A 24,502-nucleotide genomic window follows, 5' to 3' on the forward strand; every position below is an offset into this window, starting at 1 on the left:
TAGATCCAAAAGGATAAATTCAACAACTATTCTGCAACAAGTTTCAAAATATATCAATTTTAAGTAATTTATCATAATTCCTTTGTTTCGTATCATATATTGAATACTTTTTCTGACTGTTTGTCAGGCAATCAAGCAATTTGAAGACATTGCCTTGGGCTCTGTGTACACTCCACCATGTTTCACAATTTTCTGGCATTTTGTTGTTAAAAATAATCAATCATGAAAAAATAGTTAATTGTAGCCTTGCCTGGGACACTCTTCATTAAAATAAATATTTTATAGGCTTATTTGGATACTTATTTAATAATTTAAACAAAAGACAGCAGAAGTGCTCATATCTCTCTCTTTAAAAGAGCTGATTTTATTTAGATAAAATATTCTTTACAAAACAAGAAATGTGATGCATTAACATTGCAACAACTGTTTAACTAACATCAAGTTGTATAATAAACAGTATAAATAAAAAAAATAAAAAAACATGTTGCATATCAGTTATAAAACCTTGTGACAGGGCACAGGCCTGTGAAGCTCCTCACTGTTCATTAACAGTCTGTACATTTAAAAACATCTCTAATGTTTAATCAAATACAACTACAGCAGTAAGTGCAATTATAAAGACATCAACCTGAAAAAAAACATGAACTAATATTTACTTTTCACTATCTTCAGTATGCTGTTCAGTTAATGCAGTATAATAGACTGACTTCAGGGTACACTTATGCATTTACATATAATATTAGAACGCCTGAAGGCAAGAAGAGGTAGGCTATTTATAAGGGTTCCATCTAGTGTGTATATACGACTGTGTGTGCGTACAATGAAGCATGTGCTATAACATGGTGATTTCGCTGGGTGGCAGGGTGAGTCGCCTCTCCCGCACGGACATCATGTTTTCCACCTGCATGGCGATGACTCGACACAACTCCAGGCCCTGTGGACAAACACCGCCAACATGAGCACACGACCGTAGCAACTCGCTGCAAATGATCATGTGTGGCCTCTGAAGAGTGTCCTTGTCTGTGTTTGCGTAATACCTGCTCCAGCTGTAGCTGAATGAGCCGCTGTGTGTTCATGTCCCCCAGGGTCAGGTCTACATACGGGTAACTCGTTCCAGCAGTGGGCCTCTGGGTGCGGCTGGACTGCACCTCCACTAGGGGGACCACTGCCATCAGCTCCTGCACCAAAAGAGACCAAGCATTATAGACGTGTATAAAAAAATGAAACTGTACACTGAAACTGCTACGTGACTCTACTCTCACATGTGTATTCTTGTGCAGGAAGTGGAGGCCATGTTGGTTGACAGCAATGATGCAGGGGGCGTAGAAGGTGGTGGAGCTGCTGCTTTGGACGTAGAAGAACGAGGAGCCGAACATGGGGAATGCACTGATCAGCCCTGCACGCACAAAGACACAGAATTTATTCAAGGACACTGGACAAAAATTACATTTTTAAAGGGTCACTTCACAGATTTTACACATTGATTTCTCTTTATTCATCATGAGGAGTCTGACTCTGCTTGAGAACAAAGTTGTAAATGTCTTCTGTGGCTCTTGAGGGGATTTGTCAAAATGGCCCTGGTGATGTTATCGCTATCATAGGTTGAGTTGCATGATAGGAAATATAGGATTCTAGTGTTTTGAGGATTCTACCAATAGAGACTAAAAGTTAACGAATATGGGCCTCTGCTGCTTCGAGTGTGTTTAATCTGTCTCTCAACATTATGTAAGAGAAAAACTAAATCACTAGCATCTCTTTAAGACACAAATACTTTTTGTGTTATGACAATATCCTTAAAAAAGGGCAAATTTACACATGAACGTTGCAGCATTTCTTCTTCACATCTAAATGCAGATGACTGTTCCTGTCAACATGAAGATTAATCCAATGATCGATTGCACTCCACAGTTCATTGTTGACTCTGGAAGCAACACTTGACAAAACTATCTCAACTTAAGGTTAAGTTGGAGCGTATTACACATATAGCGGGAGAGAAGTCCAGTCGTAGAAGGTAAAAACTGACTAGTTTAGTAAAAAATGACTGATCACAGGACATCTTACCCATAAACTGTGCTCTGGCCTGGTGCGGGTTCAGGGTCTGCACTTGCTGCATGTGCTGCGTGACCATGGTAACCCACTGCTGGGGGGGCTGCTTCTTGAACAGGGGTGCGGCGATGTACTCTGATAGTTCATGTCTGGAGGAGAGAGGAAGATAAACAGGAGTCTGCTTCACTCAGTGATTTCTTAACATTTCTCAGGATGATTTTACTCAGTGAGCTGTTTCGGTTCTGCTGTCGGCTCTGTGTGTGTGTGTGTCTGTGTGTGTGTGTGTGTGTGTGTGTGTGTGTGTGTGGAGAGAGAGACACTGATAACAATAGTAAGAGCACTAAAGGACAATTTTTTTTTTCAGTTGAGAAAAATAAGGTGTCACACACCATAAACACAAAAAACATTGACTGCATTCTGTGTTCAACATTGATTTTCTTCCTGTGCGGATGTTTGCTGAAGGGAAAATGTAGAAACGCATCGATTGCAGCTTTAGTGTTGCTGTACTGTCACAACTATTTATGTTGTCCACATTACACATAAATAATAAAGTATACACTATTTAACAACAAGAAAAACATATGCCCATTAATCTAATGTGCATCTCCAGTCAATGTGCTGAGACGGAAGCTCTGTTTAAGGTTGATTTACCTAAAATAATTAACCTGCAGTTAAAATGAATATTTATTGGGAAATCTATGCTAATTTCACTTTTATATTTTGGTCATGTTCAACGTTAAAATTAACTTGGATTGGTGTTAATAGGGAAACAGGGAAGGTTAAATGCACCCTGAAATAATGGATAAACATAATTTAATCGCTCTAATTGCCATAACAAGAATCTGGAGAACTTCTGGAGCCAATTAAAAGCACAGCGGTTGTGTTGAGTGTATTAAAACAAGGTGGGCCACATGGCTGTGTTGTGGAAACCTTTGAAGGAATGGATGAATTATGGTGTGTGGATGTTTGTATATATATGTACATAACTCTCCATATTAGAAGGGAAACTTTGGTATTTTTCAACCTTTATTTCCCATGTTTTGTGTCTAAATGACTAATGTAGACACCAATTTTTGTAATTGGTTCAGTTTTGAACGAGAACACTGCAGACGGCAGCTGCTAAACAATGTGTAATGTAATTACGTCGGGCAATTCCTCACCGTGAATGTACGTCCACTAAAAGCGCTTTTCTTTTGCGACTGACAGCCTCAGATTTTTAAGTGTCAACATTATGGCAAGGACCCTAGAGAGAAATAAAACATTTTTCTTTACCTTTCGCTTGATCATGTCTGTCTCTTATTGTGTCATGTGACTTGTTACAGGACAACAATGGTGGAAACCTGAGTGAGCGTCGGAGCAGAGCTTGTTGTGCTGGAGTACAGAAAGCGTAGCTTAATATTATTTCAATCTCATGGCTGAATATTGACGATGTAGATGTGACGCGATATCTCAAAACGAGACTCCTCCGAGTGAACGGACGGACCCAATTAAGCAAAATGTAAAGAAAAAGGTTATAATTCTCTGCAGGGCCCTTTCCATAATGTTGTCAGACACTTATATTATCAATCTGAGCCTGTCAGTGGCAAAACAAAAATGATATGATTGATAAAGTGATGAACTAAATAAAGTTGATCAATGAAACTAGAAGCTGTATTGCAAACATTGTTTGTGTTCTCACATGCTGGGGATGAAGATGATGTCTTTGGCTCTGTGCTGCAAAGCTGCCAGTTTGGAGATCTGGTGGAACTGTTGATCGCTCACTTTTCCATGTGTAAGGACATTAAGCAGGCCTTTACGGTAGTCCGGCAGGATCTAAATACACACACACAAACACAGTCACATACCACGTGCACACATGTCGATAACACACACTGCGTATGTGAAACACCGCCCGTCTTACCTGGTTATAGTGCATGGCGACACAGAGCTCATTCTCAAACTTGAGCGGTTGAGTCCAGACGACTCGTCTGAACCAGAAGCTGTAGTTGGTGTCGACTACCTCGGCCTCTGTCGCGACATCCAGGATGTACTCGTGTTTGTTCAGAGGACGCACATTCTGACCTGAACACACCCACATACACATTCACTTTATCACCCAGAGATTTGCATAATCATCTAAAGATGAAGTTAAAACCACGCATTGAAATATTTGTCATTATGAAGGATTTGTTTGTTCAATCAGAATCTGACAAGTTCTCGCAAACACTCGTTTAAATCCAATACAAACTACGGACATAAACACCCTGAAAAGTCATGCTAATACTTGTGTAGACACATGTTGTGTGACCTGCTGTGCTTTTGAATAGCACACGAGCAACAGCAGCTGCCAGCTGTTGTCATGTGGAGATATTTAATGCTACGGGAAGAGAGGAATCAACAACAGAATGCAAAGAGTTCTGTGTCAATGCTTCAGGGGACAAAATCAATGTTGGAGCTTTCAGCACTGAAAACGTATTAAGACCGAAGCAGCAGGAGCAGTGTGCAAAGGAATATGACAAAGATGTGCACAGCAACAAGAACCAGAACAGAAGCTGCTTCTGCATTTAATCAGGAAAACCACATTAAAAAAAACAAGCAAGTTGCCTTTGAAACAGATTATGGCCATTGTATTTATCCACTAACGATGTAAGTGTTTGACAATTTGTTCATCATGATTTTAAATACATCAATATAATTACACAGTGTGCAAATGAATGGCACATTAACATCTAACGAAGAGGAAAGATGACTCTGTGTGGCGACATCGTCATCGGCTATGAAAAGCTGACATCAAGCCGTCTGTCGTTATTTTGCCTCGGCGGTCCAATAAGGACTCGTGGACTCATGTGTGACTTTCTCCCACAGCTAGAAACCAGAGAACAGTCTGATATGTGATCTGTGAGTGGATCTGCTTCACTGACCCTGATGAGAAGACTGACTTTGTGCACTAATGCAATGTTTCGTGTGTGTTCGTGTGTGAGAGAGAGAGAGACAGAGAGAGAGAGAAGCAGAAGACGAGCACACCTCTATTGGTGACTAAAAATATGGCATATTCTTCCATGGCCTCCAATTTGTGCAAACCCATCTCATAACACAGCTCCTCAATCACCTCCAGGGCAACCTGAAAGACACAACAATATCAACACACGTGCAAGAAACATCCCAGCCGTCTCCTTGTAGACACCAGAGGTGCTGAACTGCTCACTGAACACTTACGGAGCACGTTTTGATTTTCACATGACGTTCGATGCCTCCAGGAAACAGAAACAGCTGACGTTTGGAACTACGTCCCGCCTGAGGAAGTATAAACACTCATATAGTACATACTGGATATACACTGGACATTTCAGGCTATGTTGTGCTTCACCTTAAGATTTTACATACAAAATAGAGCATCAGTTTAGAAGATATGATTCATCACATTGTAAACTAAACTACACATAAAACCATAAAGTAGTTGAAGGATAAGGATGGGGATGTTCTATAGTTGTCTCTTATCACATTTTGACTTCCCTACTCTGAGAATGTCATCCAAAAGCCCAGTGGTTCCTAAAAAAATCTTACAAAACGACTTTAATAGTGTATTTTTGGGGGCTATTTTCAGGCTACAGTGCCCACGGTCATTGTAATGAAGGAAAACGACACACAATGTGTCTCCTTAATGTGTTTTTAATAGTTTTTTGGACAACAATGGAGCTCTGTGGCACAGAGGAATAAGCTTTAGAAACACAGGCAATATATTTATATTTTTATAAATATTTTGATGAGAAATAGAATATCATTGTTCTTGTCCTACCAGATTAATGTGCAGCTTATATCAATATTGTATAACATGGGCGTAAATGTGGCTATTCTGCATAATGAGTAGCTTTTCTTTTTGCTGCCAATACTATTGCTACTTGGATCGAGGCAGACATTTATCAGTTATGGAGTATCTTTACACTTTATTGTTATTAAAGTAAAGGATCTGAATACTTCCTCCCCCTCTGCAGATAGATCAAATGAAGCACTGACCACCACAGCCTTCAGCTCCATGCTGTTGGGTGGAACAATGCGGCCGCCATACTGGAACGTCTTCTTCAGGTTCTGCTCACACGCTTTAGCGATGCCTAGCACATTGATGGAACATTACATGCTGGTGGCGCTGCTAATGTGCACAGCAGACCTACAATTGGTGATTGTGTCTGTTTTAGTACCCTGATACTGCGCCCCGGCGCTGCGAGAAGCCTGCTGCAGGTTCTTCAGCAGGAAGGGCTTGAGGACTTCAGAGCAGCGATGGAAAGCGGTCAGGATGTACAGCAGCCTCCAGCCTCGCTGGCAACTATCACTGTACGACACAAGAGCGCACAGACACACACACACACAGACACACACAGAGGATTACAGAAAGAGGAGCACAGTGTGGGTTGGTTTGTTGTGGGTACGTTGTTTATGTGGAAAAGCGGACTTACGGTTTGGAGCTGGTGTTAGCCGTAAGCTGTTTGAGAAGTTGGCAGTAAGCCTCATCCCTCATCAAGGTGAACTCTCCTATGAGCTGAGGGGAGGACACACACACACACACACACACACACACACACACACACACACACACACACACACACACACACATACACACACACACACACATACACACACACATCAGAAAACTGTCAAAGAGAAAATAGTAGCCTTAGAGAGAAAAAAACAGTGCATTTACCTTGAGGACAGTGTTGACCACTTCCTGCTCCGTCAATCCCCTTGATGGAGAGTCACCCATGAAACGCATCATCGCTATACAAAGTACACAACAAGGACACAAAACACACACACTCACGCAGGTCAACAATAATTGAAGTATCTAGTAACATATTTTGTAGAGACATCCAACACTTGAGAACCTAAAATCTGATACACGTCTTATTTTGACCGAGGATGAATCGGTTAAGCCCAGGTGTAATAAGAGTAATGTAATAAGAGTAATGTAATAAGATGATGTAATTAGAGGAGAGATGAGAGAAGGTGAGAACTTACACAGGAAGAGATCAGCTGCCACTCTGTTCATGGCTGGATCCGTGAACTCTATCAGAGACTCAGTCAGAGGAGTCTGCGAAGAAGAAAAGGTGTCATACAAACAATTCAATACACCCCAACGTGACGTACAGAAGATGTATTTTATGAGAGTATTTGAAGCTTTAGCGAGTAGAAAGGCACCTTGGAGAACTTGATCATTTCAGTGGGCTCTCTGGAGTCTCTGTTCTTGCTTTTGTTTTTCAATGAATCTCTGAGAACACAAATCAGTCACAAAGTGCAGCATTTAAATTGAAACAGTGTTGGAAGAAGTACAGAGATAATTTACTCCACTAAAAGCTGCAATAAAAATAATCCATTATAAGTAAAAGTCCTGCATTCAAAATTTAATTCAATAACGGTACAATAGTATTAGTGACAACATGTATTTACATATACTCATTATGCAGATTGGTTTGTCAATGTTTAATATTTTCTTATTCAATTATTATTACTGATGTAAAACTACTTTAATATTGCAACTGGTTCAGGTTGAGCTGATTTTAATTACTTTACATGCGGTTTCGTATTCTATAAACTAATGAAATGCTTTGTATGTATTAAAAAAAGTAACTAGTGATTATAGCTGTTAAATGAATGTAGTGGAACAAAAGCTACAATGTGTCACTCACAAATGTAGTGGTATAGTAAATATAAAGTATCATACAGAACAGACAAATCAGAATTGTAGTATAAAAGTTAAGTACTTGAGTAAATGTATTTAGTCACTTTCCATCACTGGATTTGAAATGGTCAGTGTGGTTTTTCTGTGTGTTTGTGGTGATTTCCGTGTCTCACCCCTTCCCGTTGGTTCCCTGTCTGAAGAACTTCTTGGCGAACTCCAACATGTCATACTGACTGTCCTGCAGGGCCCTCTCATCCAGATCTCCTTCAGCAAAGCCGTCAAGAGAAACCTTCTGGAAATCAAAGATTGTCAGTAAAAAAACAACCAGACACAAAAAAAAAAAAACGCATGTGAGAATGTGTGCCTGTGTACCTCAATCGTTTGATCTATCTCATGCGCAGCCATGGTGGACGCCACGGCCACAGCGATGGCTGATGACACGGCGAACTGTCCCGCTCCTCCTCGAGGCTCGGCCTTGCGGTCCAGTGGCAGCGACAGGAAGTCGGGAGGAGCGACGGGATGGACGCAGTCGGCCGGGAACCCACCGGAGCGGCCAAACACTGCACCAAACTTCCAACCTGACACACACAGATCAGAGGGATTACAACACCCAACACACAGACACACACCTGGATGCTTTGTGCCTCTAAACAACCCGCCTCTCTGCTGTAAGTCCTGATCACTATCTGCCTTTCCTCGAAACAGCAGGTCAGCTTTTCATTTACTCAAGTCAGATCTGTATCTGCATGCTTTTCTCTCTCATTTATAAGACTTAACTCCCGCCCGCTGCAACGCTGATAACCTGGCACAAACTGCAGCCTTTGGTCTAATTATAGATACTATACACATGGGTACTTCTGTCACTCGTATTGACTTACATCAACTCCCTGCAGGGTTACCCTAACCTTTGCCATAACCACTACAACAACACCGCAACAATGCATGAAATGAGTGTGTAAGGGGCCACTAGGGATGAATCCACAGAGAATTAGCACCTGACTGCACCAGTTCCTCGCAGCCTTTAGTGTCTCCCGGCCCACAGCTTTACTGTTTAGGCTTCACGTTCACCTTTTTCATCAACTTCATTTCCAGCAGTAGCACGCAACTGTTTACCATGAAAAAGGGTCTGATAAGCTCACAGGGTGCTGCCTGTCAGTGCTGTATTTACAGTATTTACGTTTACATTATGACAATTCTCTTTTTGCATTTTCTGAAGGATGCATTATTTAATGCTAACTTAAGGTGAATTCAGGAGAAATCTACAGATGCAAATAGACAGTGTAGTAAAATAAACACATAAATGTGTATTTTGGATGTTTTCTTCCTTCTCGTCTAATCTAAATATCTAAATGTCTATTTTGTGCATGAAAAATGTTTTTGCCTGCAGTGTCTCGCCTTAAGTGGGGACCAGCTGTTTGTCCTCACAATGTGACTTACAGTAAGTATCCACAATCACAAGCTGTCCTCCTCACACACACCCTGAGGTTTTAATACTTGACGAAAAATCAAATGTGTAATGCAGCTCAGATCTTACATTCACATGTAAACATGATGACAGATCTCAGTGAAGTGTACGGTGGAGGATGAATCCAAATTCGGAAAACCTGGCCATAGTGTGCTGTGTGAGGCTCATTTAAGAAGGGTTTTTTGAAGTCCAAATGTCAGAGGCCAAAGAAAACAATAAATGTGTCAAAGGTAAATTAAAACAATGTGTGTGGAAGCACACGCCGAGTTCGTCTTTTCTTTTATCTGTTAAGCAACGAAATGACGGGACTTCTCCTCATCTGTGATCATCTTTTGCGTCCTCAAGAAAAGAATCAATGAATCAATATTTTTCAAATTGCATCGCCATCTTCCATCTGAAAAATAATTTTCTGATTCAATATTGTATTTAAAAAAAAGCTGGGGGCACCGTCAACATCACAGCACCTATTTCTACCCGGCCTAGTGATACTCCGGGGGACACGGACACGGTTCAGGTTAGCAAATCTCTCAAAGCTGTCCGTCTGAATTGACCTTGCCCATGGTGCTAACATCTGGTTACCACGTAAAACAAGTTTATAGATCTCATTTAGCTTAAGTTAAAAATTTGAATGAACACTCACCAAAGTCTTGAGTGTCTCTTTTCAGATCCTCCAAAAACACCACCTTTTTTCTCACCACACAACCGTAGCTGTAACCTGGAGGAGACACACACAGACACACACACACACACACACACACACACACACACACACACACACACACACACACACACACACCCAGTCAGATCAAAGATTCACTTTTTAGATGACATGTTTTCTATTACATGTACCGTTGTGTCTCACCCTTCTCCAGCCCGTCCATAACCTGCAGCCTGATGATGTCGCCTTTGTGGAAATTGAGCATCGAGCGGTCGTCTGTCACAAAGTTTCGCTCTGCTATCACATAATCTGAGTCCTGCAAGGAAGAGAAAAACAAACAAAAAACAAGTGGATACTCTCACAGTGTTACTGTCATGTTTTTAGTTCGTTTTTTTACATAGAGTGTGTGCAGATGAAGGTAGTAAGAGAAATAGTCTGTGTTTTGTGTTGCAGATGGCAGTACGTGTGGTTGGGTCATCTGTTAAGAACGCACCCACATGTTTCATGGTGGAGACAGAAAGAGGAAACTGTGCTCCCTACACTCCCCCATTCCCGTCCTTTTTTTTTTATCACACAACACTCCACTCACTCATCTTTCATTCCTGAATAGATACACACTATTCCTACTGTCTCACTGACTGCCACACCTCATAACGTTAATGTTTTTTTGTGCTGTAAGTCCTTGTGTCACCTCCTATTTATGGTATTTGTCGTGGTTCTAAGCCGGTCATTCAAGTAAAATCATAACTTCAACAACACCACAGGCTACTAAAGTCCTTTGCCGTGTTAGCTGTGTGTGTGTGTGTGTGTGTGTGTGTGTGCTGTACCTTTTTGATCTCATTGATGAAGGTGTCTATGAGATGTTTGACTTGCGGTGCCTTGGCTGAGAACAGGATCAGTTTCTCGTTGGTCAGATTGAACTCCAGCATGTTTTCAGACGGGATGGTTACAAACAGGATGTCTGCGTAGCTGAAAAAAAAAAAATACAACGCAAAAGATCCCAACTGATGTATGAAACAAAGCTACAGAAATTAAAGAAAGAAAGTCAGTTCACAAATATGAATAATGTTGAAATACTATAATGAATAAATACAGTATTTGAGAATAGAAATACAATACTACCTACATGGTAAATGTATGCAATTTCTATTAACAATCCATTCTTTCCCTTTTTGCAAAGATGCCATTTTATTAGAGAAGCTGTTTTTTTTCCTCCATATTTTGATCCGATATAAATGGTGATCTTATCTTTTGACTGGTGAGGACATAGTTCTTATGTTTATGTTTTGAGCCACAGGCTTGAACAAAAACTGCTCTTTGACTGATAAATTTGCTTGACATTATCTTCTCTCAGATACAGCGCTATCAGTGTTTATGCTGGCTGATAGGTACATAGATATTGCAAAACAGAATCTTGAAAATCCAGTATTGGCGAGTCAATCTTCTCCTGAATAGAAGAGGAAAGTCCAGACAATTTGATATATTTGTCTGTGGTTCACAACTCACCTGACACTGACTCTGAATTGTAAAACACACATAATATCTGAAAACTCCAAACAAGATAAAAGTAATGTAAAAAAAGAATTTGCAAACAAAGACATAAAAAACTGCACATACGTGTAGGGTCGAAGGACTCTGAAGTAGTCTGGAGCTGCGGCGCTGCTTTTTACGGTCTTTAACAGCTTTATACCGCTGTGGGACACCGACAACACCTGCACACCTGTTCCTACACTACCCTGCACACACACACACACACACACAAAGAAGTTTAATACAAATGAAAATATCCCACTCAATAATTATTATTATCCTCTCAGGATTTAAAGCCCTCACCGATGCAGGGAACAGACGGGAGAAGTATATTTCCCAGGTTTCTCTGGCAGCCGACACAATTGTTTTCTTCACATGCTCCTCCACCGGGTCCATATTCTGTTCAACCCCGTGTTTAGCTGTCATTCACACAAACAGACACATTAACTCATGAGTGTCAACGAGACGTGTTTGGATTATTAGAGCATACGATCTGAGGAAATATCTGCGGGAAGAACAGACAGGCTACCCAAAAGAGCCTTCATTTTCTGCCTTTCATCCCGGGTGATGCGAACACACGCCTCTGACAGAGTGTCGTTCACGATCTGCAGGAGACAACAGAGGAGCGGGGAGGTGATGTTGGAAATAATTTAGTTTGATCTGTCAATGATTTTTTTTTTTCTGCTGTCAGGCAAAGATATGGAGCACAATTGGCGAGAGGTAAAAAAACAAATTGAACAAATTAAGAGAAACATTGGATTAAATGTAGATTAAAACACATGCGTTTATCTGCAGATGCTGCATCCATCAATCCTGCATTAATTCAACTATCTCTTAAGTTACCTGTTTGAAAATGAGTTCTAGCACCAGAGGATTGTTGAAGCTGTCTTTGGGATAAAAAACCTGCAAAAGCAAGAAAAATACTCACAAGAGAAAAGAATGCAAACATTATGACAGTGGATCGCGGTGTTTGCGTTTGTGTTTTCGTGTAAGTACTCACCTCCTTCCTGAGGTACAATCTCCAGGGAACATTGGTGTAGGTGTAGTGCTCCTCATTGGTTCTCTGATGAAGCTGTGTCTGGATGGTTTCAGTCTCTACAGGAAGCTCTCGAGAAACTGCAACAAATATGTCTCGTTAGGCTTCAGTTTTACTTTATTCAATGTCCTTCCTTATTCCAACAAAACAGTATTTTAAAGAAATCCAAATGCTTTAAGTTCAAGTGGCCACAGTGAGTGGAGTTTTGATGCTGTGCTTGGCTCTCCTTGGTTAATGGTTGGTAACCCCTGAACTAGCGAGTGCTTAACCTGAGCTGCATTGGATCTAAAAGACTTAATAAAGAAAAGACTGCAAGCTGATTTAAACAAAATTTAAAAACAAAAATTGCTTTGAAAATGTTTCATAGGGCTGTCAATACATATTCTAAATTTGAATATATATTTGAATTATTCAATTGGGAAATGAAAAAGCAGCACAAGCATGGGCCGCACTGAATGCAATGCATGATGGGAGTCAAACATCACTTTCATTGCATTTAAATAAAATGTACAACCGTAATGATGGCAGAGAACTCAGCCGCAGAGAGAGAAAAAAATGAATATTCCAACAGTTCAAACATGTGTTTTTTAAAAGGAATATTCAAGCGTAATTTCTGGCCAATTTTGGCAGCCCCAATGTCTCATGAGGTAGAAAATACTGAGGTAACACACTGAGGTTTAATGAAGCGCCATGAGATACCATCATCTCTGTAAAGTGATGCATTAGAATATGTGGATGAGTGTAAACTTTGAGTGAATGTGAGTACCTCGAGGAGGTAAAGGGAGAGGACGATCAGGAGCTTTTGTCTTTGGGCTCTTGGTGGGTTTAAATCCCGCCTCCTTCATTGCAGACGCAGATGGTGGTGGGACAGCAGGACGTTTAGGCTGAACAAACACAAAAACTTTACCCTGCATGACTCATTACAAGCGTTTATCTCTCTGCTTGCGTTCTGTGTATTCTTGCACTTTTGTGTGTGTGTGTGTATAAGTGTGTGTGTGTGTGTGTACCTGTGGAGCAGGAGGGTTGTCCATCTGCGGTTTGAGGATCTGTAAAGCTTCATCACGAGGGGTTTGCTTCGTCCTAAACTTCCCCTCTAGTCTCCTAAATACAGTTTGCAGGATTTTTCAAGAACAAATGCAGCGCACTGTTATATCTGTGTGTTTGTGCTTATTGCGTGTGAATACAATCACTCTGGTGCTGTGTGCTTACTGCAAGCAATAACATCCAGGCCAGCTATCTGTTGGTAGTTTGTTGTGGCCTGGGCTTTACAGTATGTGACTGGAAATAGCATTAACTGCTGTCCTGTATTTACAAGCTAAAATGCGTGTTTGTGTGTGTTTATGAGACCTCACCTCTTCTCACGGAGCAGCAGGTCTCCCGGTGGAGGTGGAGAGTTGTACCTTTTGATGATGTCTTTAAAAAAACAATACAAACCATGTGAGAATTGCGTAGATTACTCTTTACATATATCTGTCATGGTTTCAAATACAAATACCAACCAAGAAATAAAGAAATGTATTGACTACATGATCATCTATGATTCAGTTTTGCTGTATAAACCTGCAGCATCAACATTTTCTAAGAGTTTAAATTCAGATGCCTTGTATATCTTGGCTGGGGACGATGTAATCTGAAGTCCGACCCGAGTACTTCACCACCTCTCCAGCAGGGGGCGGAGGAGACGTCACCACTGGGGCTAAAGCAAGCAAACACACAGACACGCACACACACACACACACACACACACACACACACACACACACAACAAAAAAAAAATGAATGAACACTTCAAGCTGATAAGAGCTGCTCGCTTGTCTAAAGCTCTCTTAAAGATGACTTTTAGTTAAAGGGGCTGAAGGGACTCTCTCTCTCTGTTGCTCTCTCTCTCATGTTCTCTCTCTCTCTCATGTTCTCTCTCTCTCTCTCTCTCATGTTCTCTCTCTCTCATGTTCTCTCTCTCTCTCTCATGTTCTCTCTCTCTCTTACCAAACTTTCTGACTGGTGTGTCCTTGTTTATGGGGACGCCCGGAGCCTTCCTCCGAGGGACGCTGTCCTTACCTGACTGAACCTGAACAAGCCACACAGAGAGGACAGAGAGTTTGCATCAAGGCTTTGCAGACATCAAAAAAGGAACATTATACTGGACTGTTTGATTGCAGCACATTTCCTTTGCTACAGATAGTAGAAATGTGTAATCTGCAATTCGACATAGTTGTTTTTTTATTTTTTTCAACATGCTTTGTGAATCAGGTTGTTGTGTTGTTTTAAATGTTCCTGTGTGGACAAATTAATTTGATGTTGCTTTGAACTGCACTCTAATGTTCAAAACTAGAATAATAGTGTGACTGAAAAATATGAAATCAAATTTAATATTAAACCTAAACTCTCATTCAGTGACGTGATTGTCACTGATGCTGTTAGTGCAGTTGTTTTGTCTGGTTTTGTTTCTTTTTCTTTCCTCAGGTCTTTCTGGCAAAATAGATCTTGATCTCAATGATTGAATAAAGGTTGTAGGTATGCTTTTGCTCATCATCCTGACTACACAGTTCTTAATCTTACTGCAAACAAACCACTCACTCATTTCATAAAATGAAACTGCATCTCATTTTTGTGGATTGCAATTTTTCCTGAGGAAGCGTTCCTTGTTGTTGTTTGAGATTACAACAACTATAACATCTTTCATGAATTTAAAAAAGTACTGATTATGCAACGTAATATGTCACTTTGGACTGTTACCTCACAAGTCTCAGAGTTACTGACCCGTGCAGCAGCGTTCGCTTGAGGCTGCGCTGGCTCAGTTTTGTTAGTTTTGGTGTAGCTCGACTGAGGGTGAGGCCGAGCTGCGGGCTGAGTCCGGGGCTCCGCGGGAGGCTGAGCTTGAAGCTGCGATGGAGTTTGTTCCGGTCGAGCAGGGGGAGGATAGGGGTGCCTGGGTGGGATGTCTGCTGCAGCGTAGGGAGTGGGAGTGAAGTTGGCGTAGGGGCTGGGTGGGATGTTGGCGTACGGACTCGGGGGCATGACAGCGTAGGGGCTGTCGGGGGCGTACGGGCTGGGAGGGTGGTGGAGCCGGGGGCTCATGGGAGGGCTCATGATCGGGGAGGTGGGGGGGCTCGTCATTGGGCTGCTGATGATGGCCATGGCCTGCATGGTCATCTGCTGGGCCTGAGAAACAAGACGATGACGCGTTACTTCCAAAGAAAGAGCACTGGAACAAATAAACAGACGCGGATCCAGACGGAGGGTTTACCATGATGACGGCCTGCTGGTTCACGATCGCCTGCTGCTGCTGCGCCAAAACAGCCTGCTGGGCATCTGGAGGAGAGAGGAGGAGAAAACACAGCAAACAGGAAGGAGCGATGACAATTTTATTTGATGAGGTGTTTTTCTTTCTTCTTTTTTTTCTCATATTTCTCTTCACACTTGATACGAACCAGGTGTTACAGGTGCCACGGCACCAACAGGAGGTGACATCACGCCTCCCACGGGAAGGACTCTCACAGCTGTGGACACACAAACACACAGCAAATTTCAGATCTGAAGTCTGTTTGCTTTATTACACATGCTTATGATTCATTGAGATATTGAGGTTCTTCCAGTGTGTGACAGTATATGCGACTAGGAATCTGTCCAAATGACTCCATCCCTGCAGCATTCTATGAAAAAGGAAATGGTCAACGAGTGAAGAAGGGAGTGATTTTGGACCGAGCCTGTGTTTTTGACTGACCCCCAGGTGGAGGTGGGGGCCCGGTTGACTGCCCTTGCTGTTGCCACCCCCCTCCGACTCCCCCAGCCCCCTTCATCCTGCTGGACAGTCCTGCGGCTGATTCCACTTCCTGTGAGGACAGACGGACAAACTTTAGAACTGAACCAAAAACGAGTATCAAATACTCTGAACGGGGCTGGTATCAAACCGATAAATGAGTATATTGACTGATATATCAGCATTGACGTATATGATGGCTGATAAGAGTGAATATTCCATTCAGGGTTGTTTTCAACCCTGAATGGAAGATATTCAAAAAAGTATTGTCATATGACACCCAGCCCTACTTATGACAGGTGTATAGTTGTCCCTTTAGGCCAAATCACTTCTCTACAGCTGATCTGTGTGTTCAGAATGCTCCAAAGGACTTCACTTACAAATCACTAAAAAACACTATGTTCAGTGGAGGTTTGGGCCTATGAGGAGGCGGTAACACATCATGGAAGTAGAGCATTATATATATGCATATATTTTTACAGTGACTCTGGTTTCCCATTGACCAGCTGTCGTCTGTAAATGAGCAATCTACAAACCTTTCACAGATGCCTTTTAAGCCAACAGGTGAAGTGATTGATACTAAAAGATAGATATTCCTTTAACCGCTGCATTTGTCAGTGTGGATATCAATGGGAGTGCTAAAAAGCATACAACAGAGAGATGCTTGTGCAATCACAGCACTTTTTGACCGTCGTATCAGAGGATTCCCCCTCTTATGTGAGCAGCTGCTTCCATCAGGAATCAGCCGCTGACCCATAAATCCACAGGAGTGTGTGCGCTTCGTGGGCCATGTCTCATTAAATAGTAAGACCTTCATTTGCCAGAGTGTCAGTTCCTCGTAAGCAGATCCCAGCGTTGCCTGGGTGGGAAACCACCGTGGCGATCTAGTCGCTGTGACAGTTACGGTAACTGGGTAACGTAATAGGTGGCTGGGCGGGAGAGGTCTGTAGAACACATCTGATACATGCTAATTCCTGTCAGCCACATCCGATAGCGCGGCTAACATTCGCCACGTCCCAGCTGAAGACTGATAGATCCAACATAGCCAGCATCCACTGCACCATTACCGACCGAACACATACGGATTTAACTCGATGTAACTGTAGTTTTAATAACAGGGCTGACGAGTGACATTTGTGGGTAGTGAATCATAAAGGAGCTGACAGGTGTATTAATCTAATGAGGAACCCACAGCATTAAAGAGAAGTCATATAGTTTATACTGCTTGTGTTTACATGTGCAACCAGTGTTTTTGTCTGTACTACTAAAAAACACATGACCAGGGACACTTTTACTACGTAATTTACTGCACTGGTGCCTGGAAATGAACATTGAGACTGACTCTGGATTACAGACAAAGCACCTTATTAAAAATAATGGCTGCAAACTATTACAAGACACATTTCTTATTATATAAAATCTGGGCCTGATCAGTAGAAACAGACAATACAGACAAACTGTAAACAGTTGCCAGAGGATGTGTGACAGCGTGAGTTAAGGTAACTTACTCCAGGTCCCTCAGACAGTACAGGGTCAAACAGGCTGTCGAGATAACGATCCATCCCTCTCTGAGGCTCCAAGTCTGCGAGGCCGAGACGAAAGCACTTTAACGTCTACTGTAATCAAAATCAATGTGTGTTGGTGCTCATAATGGTTCAATGGTTACCTTGTCCATCAGAGCCAGGTAAGAATGAAGACATGAAATCATCCTTCATGTCAAACCCACCACCCAACAGGCTTCTATAAAACAAGAACAACACATTATTACAACCTCTTCATCAGTACTTAAACCTAACAGAGGTGGAAGAAATACTCAAAACTTTAATTAAATAAAATTCATAAATATGATCTTCAAAATGTAAATAAAGTATCAAAAATAAAAGCACTTGGCTCCTTTGTCTGATGAATTATTAAATATATTAAATTATTAGATGGTTCATATTAATATATAAGTAACATTTAACTTGTGGCTGGTTGAGGTGGAGATAGTTTGAACTACTTTATATAAAGATAGGTAGTTTAGTCCAGTGGTCACTTCCCATCGAAAGAGTCTCAAGATTATAGGAAAGAAGAAATTCAAAGTTCTGCAACAACAATTTGTATTCATTTATTTTCTTGTTTTGCTTTTTGTGAAATACTGGATAATCTTCCCTCTTTGGGATTCAAACGTTTTTTTCACATAAAACCAACTGAGAAGTTTAGAAGGGAAACGTCTCCTTGGAGGAGCTGCTAACATCTCATCTTTTGGTAAACATAAACATAACAAATCTCCTTACTAAGGTGATTTGTTATGTTTTTTATAAGCGTATCATGTGTTTCTAATGTAACATCTTCATCAAAAAAGTAAGTAGTAGCTACAGCCGTCATATAAATGTAGTTGAGTAAAAAGTTGAATAAATCCCTATTTATAAAGTAACATAAAATGGACGAAGTACAACAATTGTACTTAAAAGTACAGCACAGCTACGCATTCAGTAAATGTGTGTCTCACATGCTGGCATTGGGCCGCACTCTGGTTGGTTCCTGTGCAGAGATGATGAAGTAGCTGCTGTGTTTGGGGAAGTCCGCAGGAAGCTCCAGGTCCGACATCAAGTCCAGAACGTAGTCTGAGCCCTCCAGCTCCACCCACTGAGCCGGCTCCTTCAGCAGCACCGACCAGCCTCGACGACCATCCACCATGCCCCTACACACAATAATTCACAAAAACATTCTCCATCTAAACATTACCTTTAGTTTCCTATTTTTCACTTTTCTATGTAATCAAATCTATACATTTAGTGCCTATGTTTTACAGTAAGACGATACCTGTGTTGTAAGATGTCTTTGGCCATTTCTTCTCCTGTTGTCCAGGAGTGTAGAGGACACAAGAAGGATACACCTGGAGGAGAAAAGACAACGCTTTAGAGAGACAAATAGTCTTTAATATACAGCAGTGACTCAAGAAAACACACCACTTTTGATTTTTCTCATCTTATGATTCATTGAAGGGATAGTTTGGATGTTTAGAAGCGGGGTCGTACGAGGGACTTATCCATAGTAAGAGTATTACCTCAGTAGATGGTGGTCGGCTCTGCCACAGTTTGGAGAAACAGACAAGAGTAAAAAGCACAGGAGCAAATAAATGTACTGCTGTGGACGAGGGCAGCAGCAAAACGTATTTTAGACACGTAAAAAAGTCAACATCCATTTAAGTATATGCAGTATTTAGAATATTTTCACTGCTTTTACCTTGCTGTCAGACGGCCCTTTCCGAAGGGGAACTGAATAGAACAAGCTGTTATATCCATCTACGCTTTCTTCAAAGCCACTGGACTCCAAACAGCAATTTCACCTTGCAGAACACGGAAGTTGCCGTTCTGCCGCTGCCTTGATCGGTTAGTTTGTTTGTGATATTTTGTGACTTTGACGAACGCTTAAAAACACCAAAGCCACACAATGACACAAACAAACTAACTGATCAAGGCAGCAGTAGCCCAGCAACTCCTGTATCGGAAAGGTATAATTGCTGTTTTTTATCAAAGGAGTCTTGTGGCTTTGAAGAAAGCTTAGATTACAGCTTCAGTTCCCCGTAGGAAAGGGGTGTCTGACAACAAGGTAAAGCTGTGAGAACGCTCTAAATATAGCGTACACTTAAACTGATATTGATTGTTTTAGGCGGGCCTTCTGTTAGGTGGCTTAAATGGGTTTTGCTGCTGCACCCCATCCACAGCAGTACATTGTTTTGCTCTCGTGCTCGTACTTCTGTCTGTTTTCGCCAACCTGGGGGGGCGTGACGACCGCAATCTACAGCAGGCAGAACTATCCCATTAAGAGCCGTTTCAATCAGGTTATGAAATAGTTCCTCTACAGTATCATTTAAACAAAGTTGGTAGCAGTCTCCCATTTCTGCCTATGAAGATTTACACAGACACCCGCATCAACAAACAGACACAAAGAAAGCCAGAGAACCAGAGTGGCTATCAGGTGTCGTCTAATCCTCAGTAGGCTTGCCAAAAGGCCAGAGGACAGATTAGCTGGATGAGAGGAGGAAATGAGAGACAGATAACTCTTCCGTGCTGGATAGTGCACACCCTGACTGAGCTCATGTGAGAAAAATAAAAGAAATAAAACAGAAAGGTGAGGTTGGGTGAACAAGACGGAGTTCAAATCAATAGATTCACAATACACATTACTTTGACATTGACGTGTATTGTTGGTCTGTTTATAATGTTATCTGCATATTTAAGCGTGATTTAATTAAAGAAAAAAACATTTCTTTAGACAAATGCAATGAAAAATCATATTCAAATAAAGCACAGTTCTCTCTCTGTTGCAGGAGAGCAGGAAGTTACACACAAGCATTGGGTTTCAGAGTGAGCAACACATTTACAATTCTGTTTAACCTTTTTTTTTTAATGGGGATGCAGATGGTGGTCAAGGGCACTTCACTGCAAATGCATAAAGAGATCTCCTCCATCCAAAATGTTGCAACTAGATCTGAATATGAAATCAGTTAAAATCCCCACGTGGCTACACGTGTTGCGAGCGTGTTCTCACCATCTAAACAGTGTATGTGCAGAACGGTGTGAGCTCTCTTGCGATTGGCGGTCCACTCTAGTAGACAGGGCGGGTACGTCCGGACATACTCTGGCCCGACGTTCAGCCGCTGCAGAGCTTGAAGCAGACGGTGCTGACACACACAGTCGTAGCCCTCCGGCCCGTAGTCAGACACAAACCTACAACAACAACAACGACGAGCACAAAGAGAGATGAAAACTGGCAAACAGGCACTGAAATCACGTACAAAGATCACAGGCGTGCACAGAAAAGCAGGTAATAAATATACTGCATAATTATCGCATAGCCATTTCTTTGTACAGTAAACATATTTCACTGTTTGACTGTGTTTCCTACTTCAGCAAGTACTTGGCCAGCCTTTGAGAGGGCAGGAAGGCAGAGAGACAGGAGGACAGAAGGAGCCAACCACGCTCTGAATTCAACATGTTAGGATTCCTCCACACCTGATGGAGGACAGGAGACAGTGAAGTGACAATGTGCAACAATTGTGAAAGATTCTGTCTTATTTGGGGCTCTTATTTCTACCCCACCGAGTGGTAGAACGAGATGGGCCTCACCTGATTGGCTACCTGAGCCATGATCTCATCTCGGAGGCTGGGATTGGCAAGTCCTCTCTGGATGATGTAGTTCCCAAACAGATTCTCCTGAGCCCCATTCAAGTTTGGGTCACCCATGAATCTTAGTATCTATCAAAAGCAAGGGCATTTACAACACACACTGTAACCTTACAAGTCAAACGAAACATACAAAGGTGACAAAGCTTTCCCAGAGGCCCTTGCTGTTTAAAATATATGGATATATCTAACAGAGAGAATAGTCGGAATCATTGACTTTTGTATGTGTTTGTATAAACGGTATGAACTGTACACAAGGTTACGATTTGTACATTTCACACGAAGGCTTTCCAAAATTATTCTACCAAAGTTTCTAAGAGTTTTAGACTAATAGAAAATGGTGGTAAAAAAAGTTTTAAATGGTAAGAAAATACTTCTGCACAGCTAGTTTTAGTAGAAGTTTGTTACATGTTGGTATAAAGACAGACTGTCCCAAATGACTAATCCTTTTTCTAGAATGCTGAGTTTAAGCTACAGGACATGTTTATTTGTCTGTTTGATTTCCTGACATAACGCTGACGAGCAGCTGACTCAAAAGTCCTGGATGCTGGAGTTTCCCAGTAGCATGTGAATGCAACATGTACCAGAATGAAAACGTTCAGAGCTCCTTGCTTTAGCTCCTCATCCATTCGAATCAGTGAACTCTCCAGCGGGGCTGTCAGCATCCCAAACATTGGCTCCTACAACACACACACATACACAGAAACAAACACACAAACACACACACACACACACACACACACACACACACACACACAGAAACAAACACACACAGTGCTTACAATTGAATATACACAGTGACTGTAAACATAGTTACATGGATGGAGCTCTGCATCAACACGGTCCAATCAAGTTTACGAAGGTCAATTTATGTTTTATTCACATGTAGATGTGTGAGTATTTTATGTGTGTGTGTGTGTGTGTAAGTGTGTGTGTTTACCCTAAATATGGCCCGGATGTAGTGTGTCATGAGGTAGTTGTTGATATCCAGGGGCAGGGTCAGCTGGGGATCAACCTGAACCTTTGGAGCCTGGACCACCGCCAAGCAGTCAGAATGCAGCTCTTCACCACCTGCACACACACACACACACACACACACACACACACACACACACACACACACACACACACACACACAGCAGGCCGTATGTCACCACAGAAAGATGGAGTTAAATATTATTTAACCCAACTGCAAACTGAATAAATAGATAAATTCTTGACACCAACCGATTGTAGATCAGTGTTCATATACATATATATAAATAAAACTCATAATATTATACTTATTATCAGCGCTTACATAGATATTTATCATCTTCTGTCCGACTTATTACTTTACACAATATAAAAACAAAAACAATGTTGAATTCAACACTGATTTGTCTGTACACGGGTCAATCAATCAATGTGTCGTTGTGAAGGCTGTTGCTTACAGGACCTGTAAGTACACTAACGTTTTCTAAAGAGCTCCAGGAGGCTTTCTCCTTCCTTGGTAAAGTACCCGGCATTGAAAATGCTGCAAGAGGACACTTTGGGTCACGCACGGTGGAAAGGCTGACATAAAACAGCACGCTTCTGCTGCATGCATAAGTGCTTACATTATGCACGCAGACATGCATGAAACTAATGTGTGTGTGTGTGTGTGTGTGTGTGTGTGTGTGTGTGTGTGTGTATGCACCTGAGGCCGCCTGCAGCAGAACTGCCAGCTCAGCAGGGATAAGCAGCGTTGTCACATTCACCACCTCTCTGTTGATGCGATCCTACACACATTGCAAACACACACATTCAACATATATATATTACACACTGACGCTACGTCTTCATCTCTTTCTCAAAGTGTGCGTCTGCTCCATCTCGGACACGTTCACCTCATTTCACCCCCTCACTCACCTCCTCTGCCTTCCTTGCAGGCTCCACCACTGCCTGACAGAAAGACAACAGCATCACACTTCACACATTTGTTCATTTTTTTTTTTTTTTACTTCATTTTCCAGACACAAATACTGCAATGGACACAGCCGCAGTGTGCATACCCTCATGTAACGCTGGCGGTTGACGATGAGCAGCACGACGGAGCGGAGCCTGATGAGGTACTTCCTCCTCAGAGCGAACTGCTTTCTGTTCAGGAAAAGCGTTAACAACGGAAGATGAATTATTCATACAGAGCCAGATAAAGACGTCTTCTACTATAACATCAATCACTTCAATTACAACAGACGGCACCATTTGTGAAGCAACTTTGTATTAATGCCACTTATAGTTTAGTTTACATGCATGATGTGTTTCATCAAAGCGTGACCAGCGATCTCTGAAGTATCATTACAGACTCTAAATGTCTGACCTTGCGTTTATTGCAATTTTAGTGTCCTCTTTAAGCGATTCGGTGCATTTTTACCCATTCAAAGAAATTGTCAGACAGGCAGTGAGTGAGAAATCTATCACCTTGGATGGACGAGCAAGCCCTGAGTCCTCTAACCCTGTCTGCTCAGCTGAAGGACACAAATAAGCAGGTTGTCTGTGATAAGCTTTGCCTTTCTGAAACCAAACACTATAGTCTAAATTGCCAAGCTGAAGACTGAAACCCCAGACTCAAGCACGACATGGCGCTGCCTATTAAAGAAAGCTTAAGTTTTAAAGGGTCAACTTGCAGAAAGAGACTAATGACACTTGTGGCTTTCAACCTGAGCTCTGGAACCAAGGATGATTTAAAAATAGGTTTTTTTTCCTCTATTTTCTACATTTAATGGGTAAAACAGAATAATTCCCAGTTTGTAAGTGTGCAATGATAATAGAAAAAAACAACCTGATAGTAAAAATCCTGCTTTAGTGGAGCAGCTCACCGATCTGTGCGGCCTGTATGTACAATATGAGGGGGCCATCCCTTTAGTTTTAAATGTAAGTTGACGTTGACTTCAGGGGAACATTACCTGGCCAGGTAGCCTCTGCAGCGAGTTTCGAACCTGATCATACACTGCCGCATCTTGGAAAAATTCTTTTGGACAAAACATGCTCGGGTGTATCTCTGCAGTGTCATGGCGGCGATGTTCAGCAAGCGGTCGCGCTTCCCCTCCAACAACTGATACAGCTCCTCTTTCAGGAAAATCTAACACACACACACACAAATCTTAGTATCACAGTATTTATTTCTTATGTATGATTAATTTGACCTCATGTGTATGTTACGGA

General features: G+C 41.7%; 1 protein-coding gene across 1 annotated transcript in view; it reads right to left on the reverse strand.

The window, feature by feature from the left end:
* Nucleotides 1-832: 832 nt before the first annotated feature.
* The window catches only part of myo15ab (myosin XVAb), a gene marked incomplete at both ends in the record, with an annotated part of 45,082 nt that continues 21,412 nt past the window's right edge, over nt 833-24,502 (reverse strand). The window contains 46 exons of the mRNA XM_079160333.1: nt 833-934; nt 1,038-1,178; nt 1,263-1,396; nt 2,062-2,195; nt 3,725-3,858; nt 3,947-4,107; nt 5,050-5,146; nt 5,242-5,319; nt 6,040-6,134; nt 6,222-6,352; nt 6,477-6,559; nt 6,722-6,795; nt 7,036-7,108; nt 7,216-7,285; nt 7,870-7,988; nt 8,069-8,274; nt 9,802-9,876; nt 10,024-10,135; nt 10,647-10,788; nt 11,437-11,555; nt 11,653-11,768; nt 11,879-11,954; nt 12,193-12,252; nt 12,350-12,465; nt 13,152-13,269; nt 13,393-13,486; nt 13,738-13,798; nt 13,986-14,081; nt 14,372-14,453; nt 15,146-15,547; nt 15,633-15,697; nt 15,817-15,885; nt 16,110-16,218; nt 17,654-17,727; nt 17,812-17,885; nt 18,637-18,828; nt 18,951-19,023; nt 20,682-20,860; nt 21,039-21,145; nt 21,260-21,388; nt 21,901-21,996; nt 22,257-22,387; nt 22,995-23,076; nt 23,207-23,239; nt 23,350-23,434; nt 24,244-24,419. Coding sequence (XP_079016459.1) covers nt 833-934; nt 1,038-1,178; nt 1,263-1,396; nt 2,062-2,195; nt 3,725-3,858; nt 3,947-4,107; nt 5,050-5,146; nt 5,242-5,319; nt 6,040-6,134; nt 6,222-6,352; nt 6,477-6,559; nt 6,722-6,795; nt 7,036-7,108; nt 7,216-7,285; nt 7,870-7,988; nt 8,069-8,274; nt 9,802-9,876; nt 10,024-10,135; nt 10,647-10,788; nt 11,437-11,555; nt 11,653-11,768; nt 11,879-11,954; nt 12,193-12,252; nt 12,350-12,465; nt 13,152-13,269; nt 13,393-13,486; nt 13,738-13,798; nt 13,986-14,081; nt 14,372-14,453; nt 15,146-15,547; nt 15,633-15,697; nt 15,817-15,885; nt 16,110-16,218; nt 17,654-17,727; nt 17,812-17,885; nt 18,637-18,828; nt 18,951-19,023; nt 20,682-20,860; nt 21,039-21,145; nt 21,260-21,388; nt 21,901-21,996; nt 22,257-22,387; nt 22,995-23,076; nt 23,207-23,239; nt 23,350-23,434; nt 24,244-24,419 — 5,175 coding nt within the window. The remainder of the gene's footprint in view (nt 935-1,037; nt 1,179-1,262; nt 1,397-2,061; nt 2,196-3,724; nt 3,859-3,946; nt 4,108-5,049; nt 5,147-5,241; nt 5,320-6,039; nt 6,135-6,221; nt 6,353-6,476; nt 6,560-6,721; nt 6,796-7,035; nt 7,109-7,215; nt 7,286-7,869; nt 7,989-8,068; nt 8,275-9,801; nt 9,877-10,023; nt 10,136-10,646; nt 10,789-11,436; nt 11,556-11,652; nt 11,769-11,878; nt 11,955-12,192; nt 12,253-12,349; nt 12,466-13,151; nt 13,270-13,392; nt 13,487-13,737; nt 13,799-13,985; nt 14,082-14,371; nt 14,454-15,145; nt 15,548-15,632; nt 15,698-15,816; nt 15,886-16,109; nt 16,219-17,653; nt 17,728-17,811; nt 17,886-18,636; nt 18,829-18,950; nt 19,024-20,681; nt 20,861-21,038; nt 21,146-21,259; nt 21,389-21,900; nt 21,997-22,256; nt 22,388-22,994; nt 23,077-23,206; nt 23,240-23,349; nt 23,435-24,243; nt 24,420-24,502) is intronic.

The sequence above is a fragment of the Pholis gunnellus genome (assembly GCF_910591455.1).
Source record: "Pholis gunnellus genome assembly, chromosome: 5".
NCBI lineage: Eukaryota > Metazoa > Chordata > Actinopteri > Perciformes > Pholidae > Pholis > Pholis gunnellus.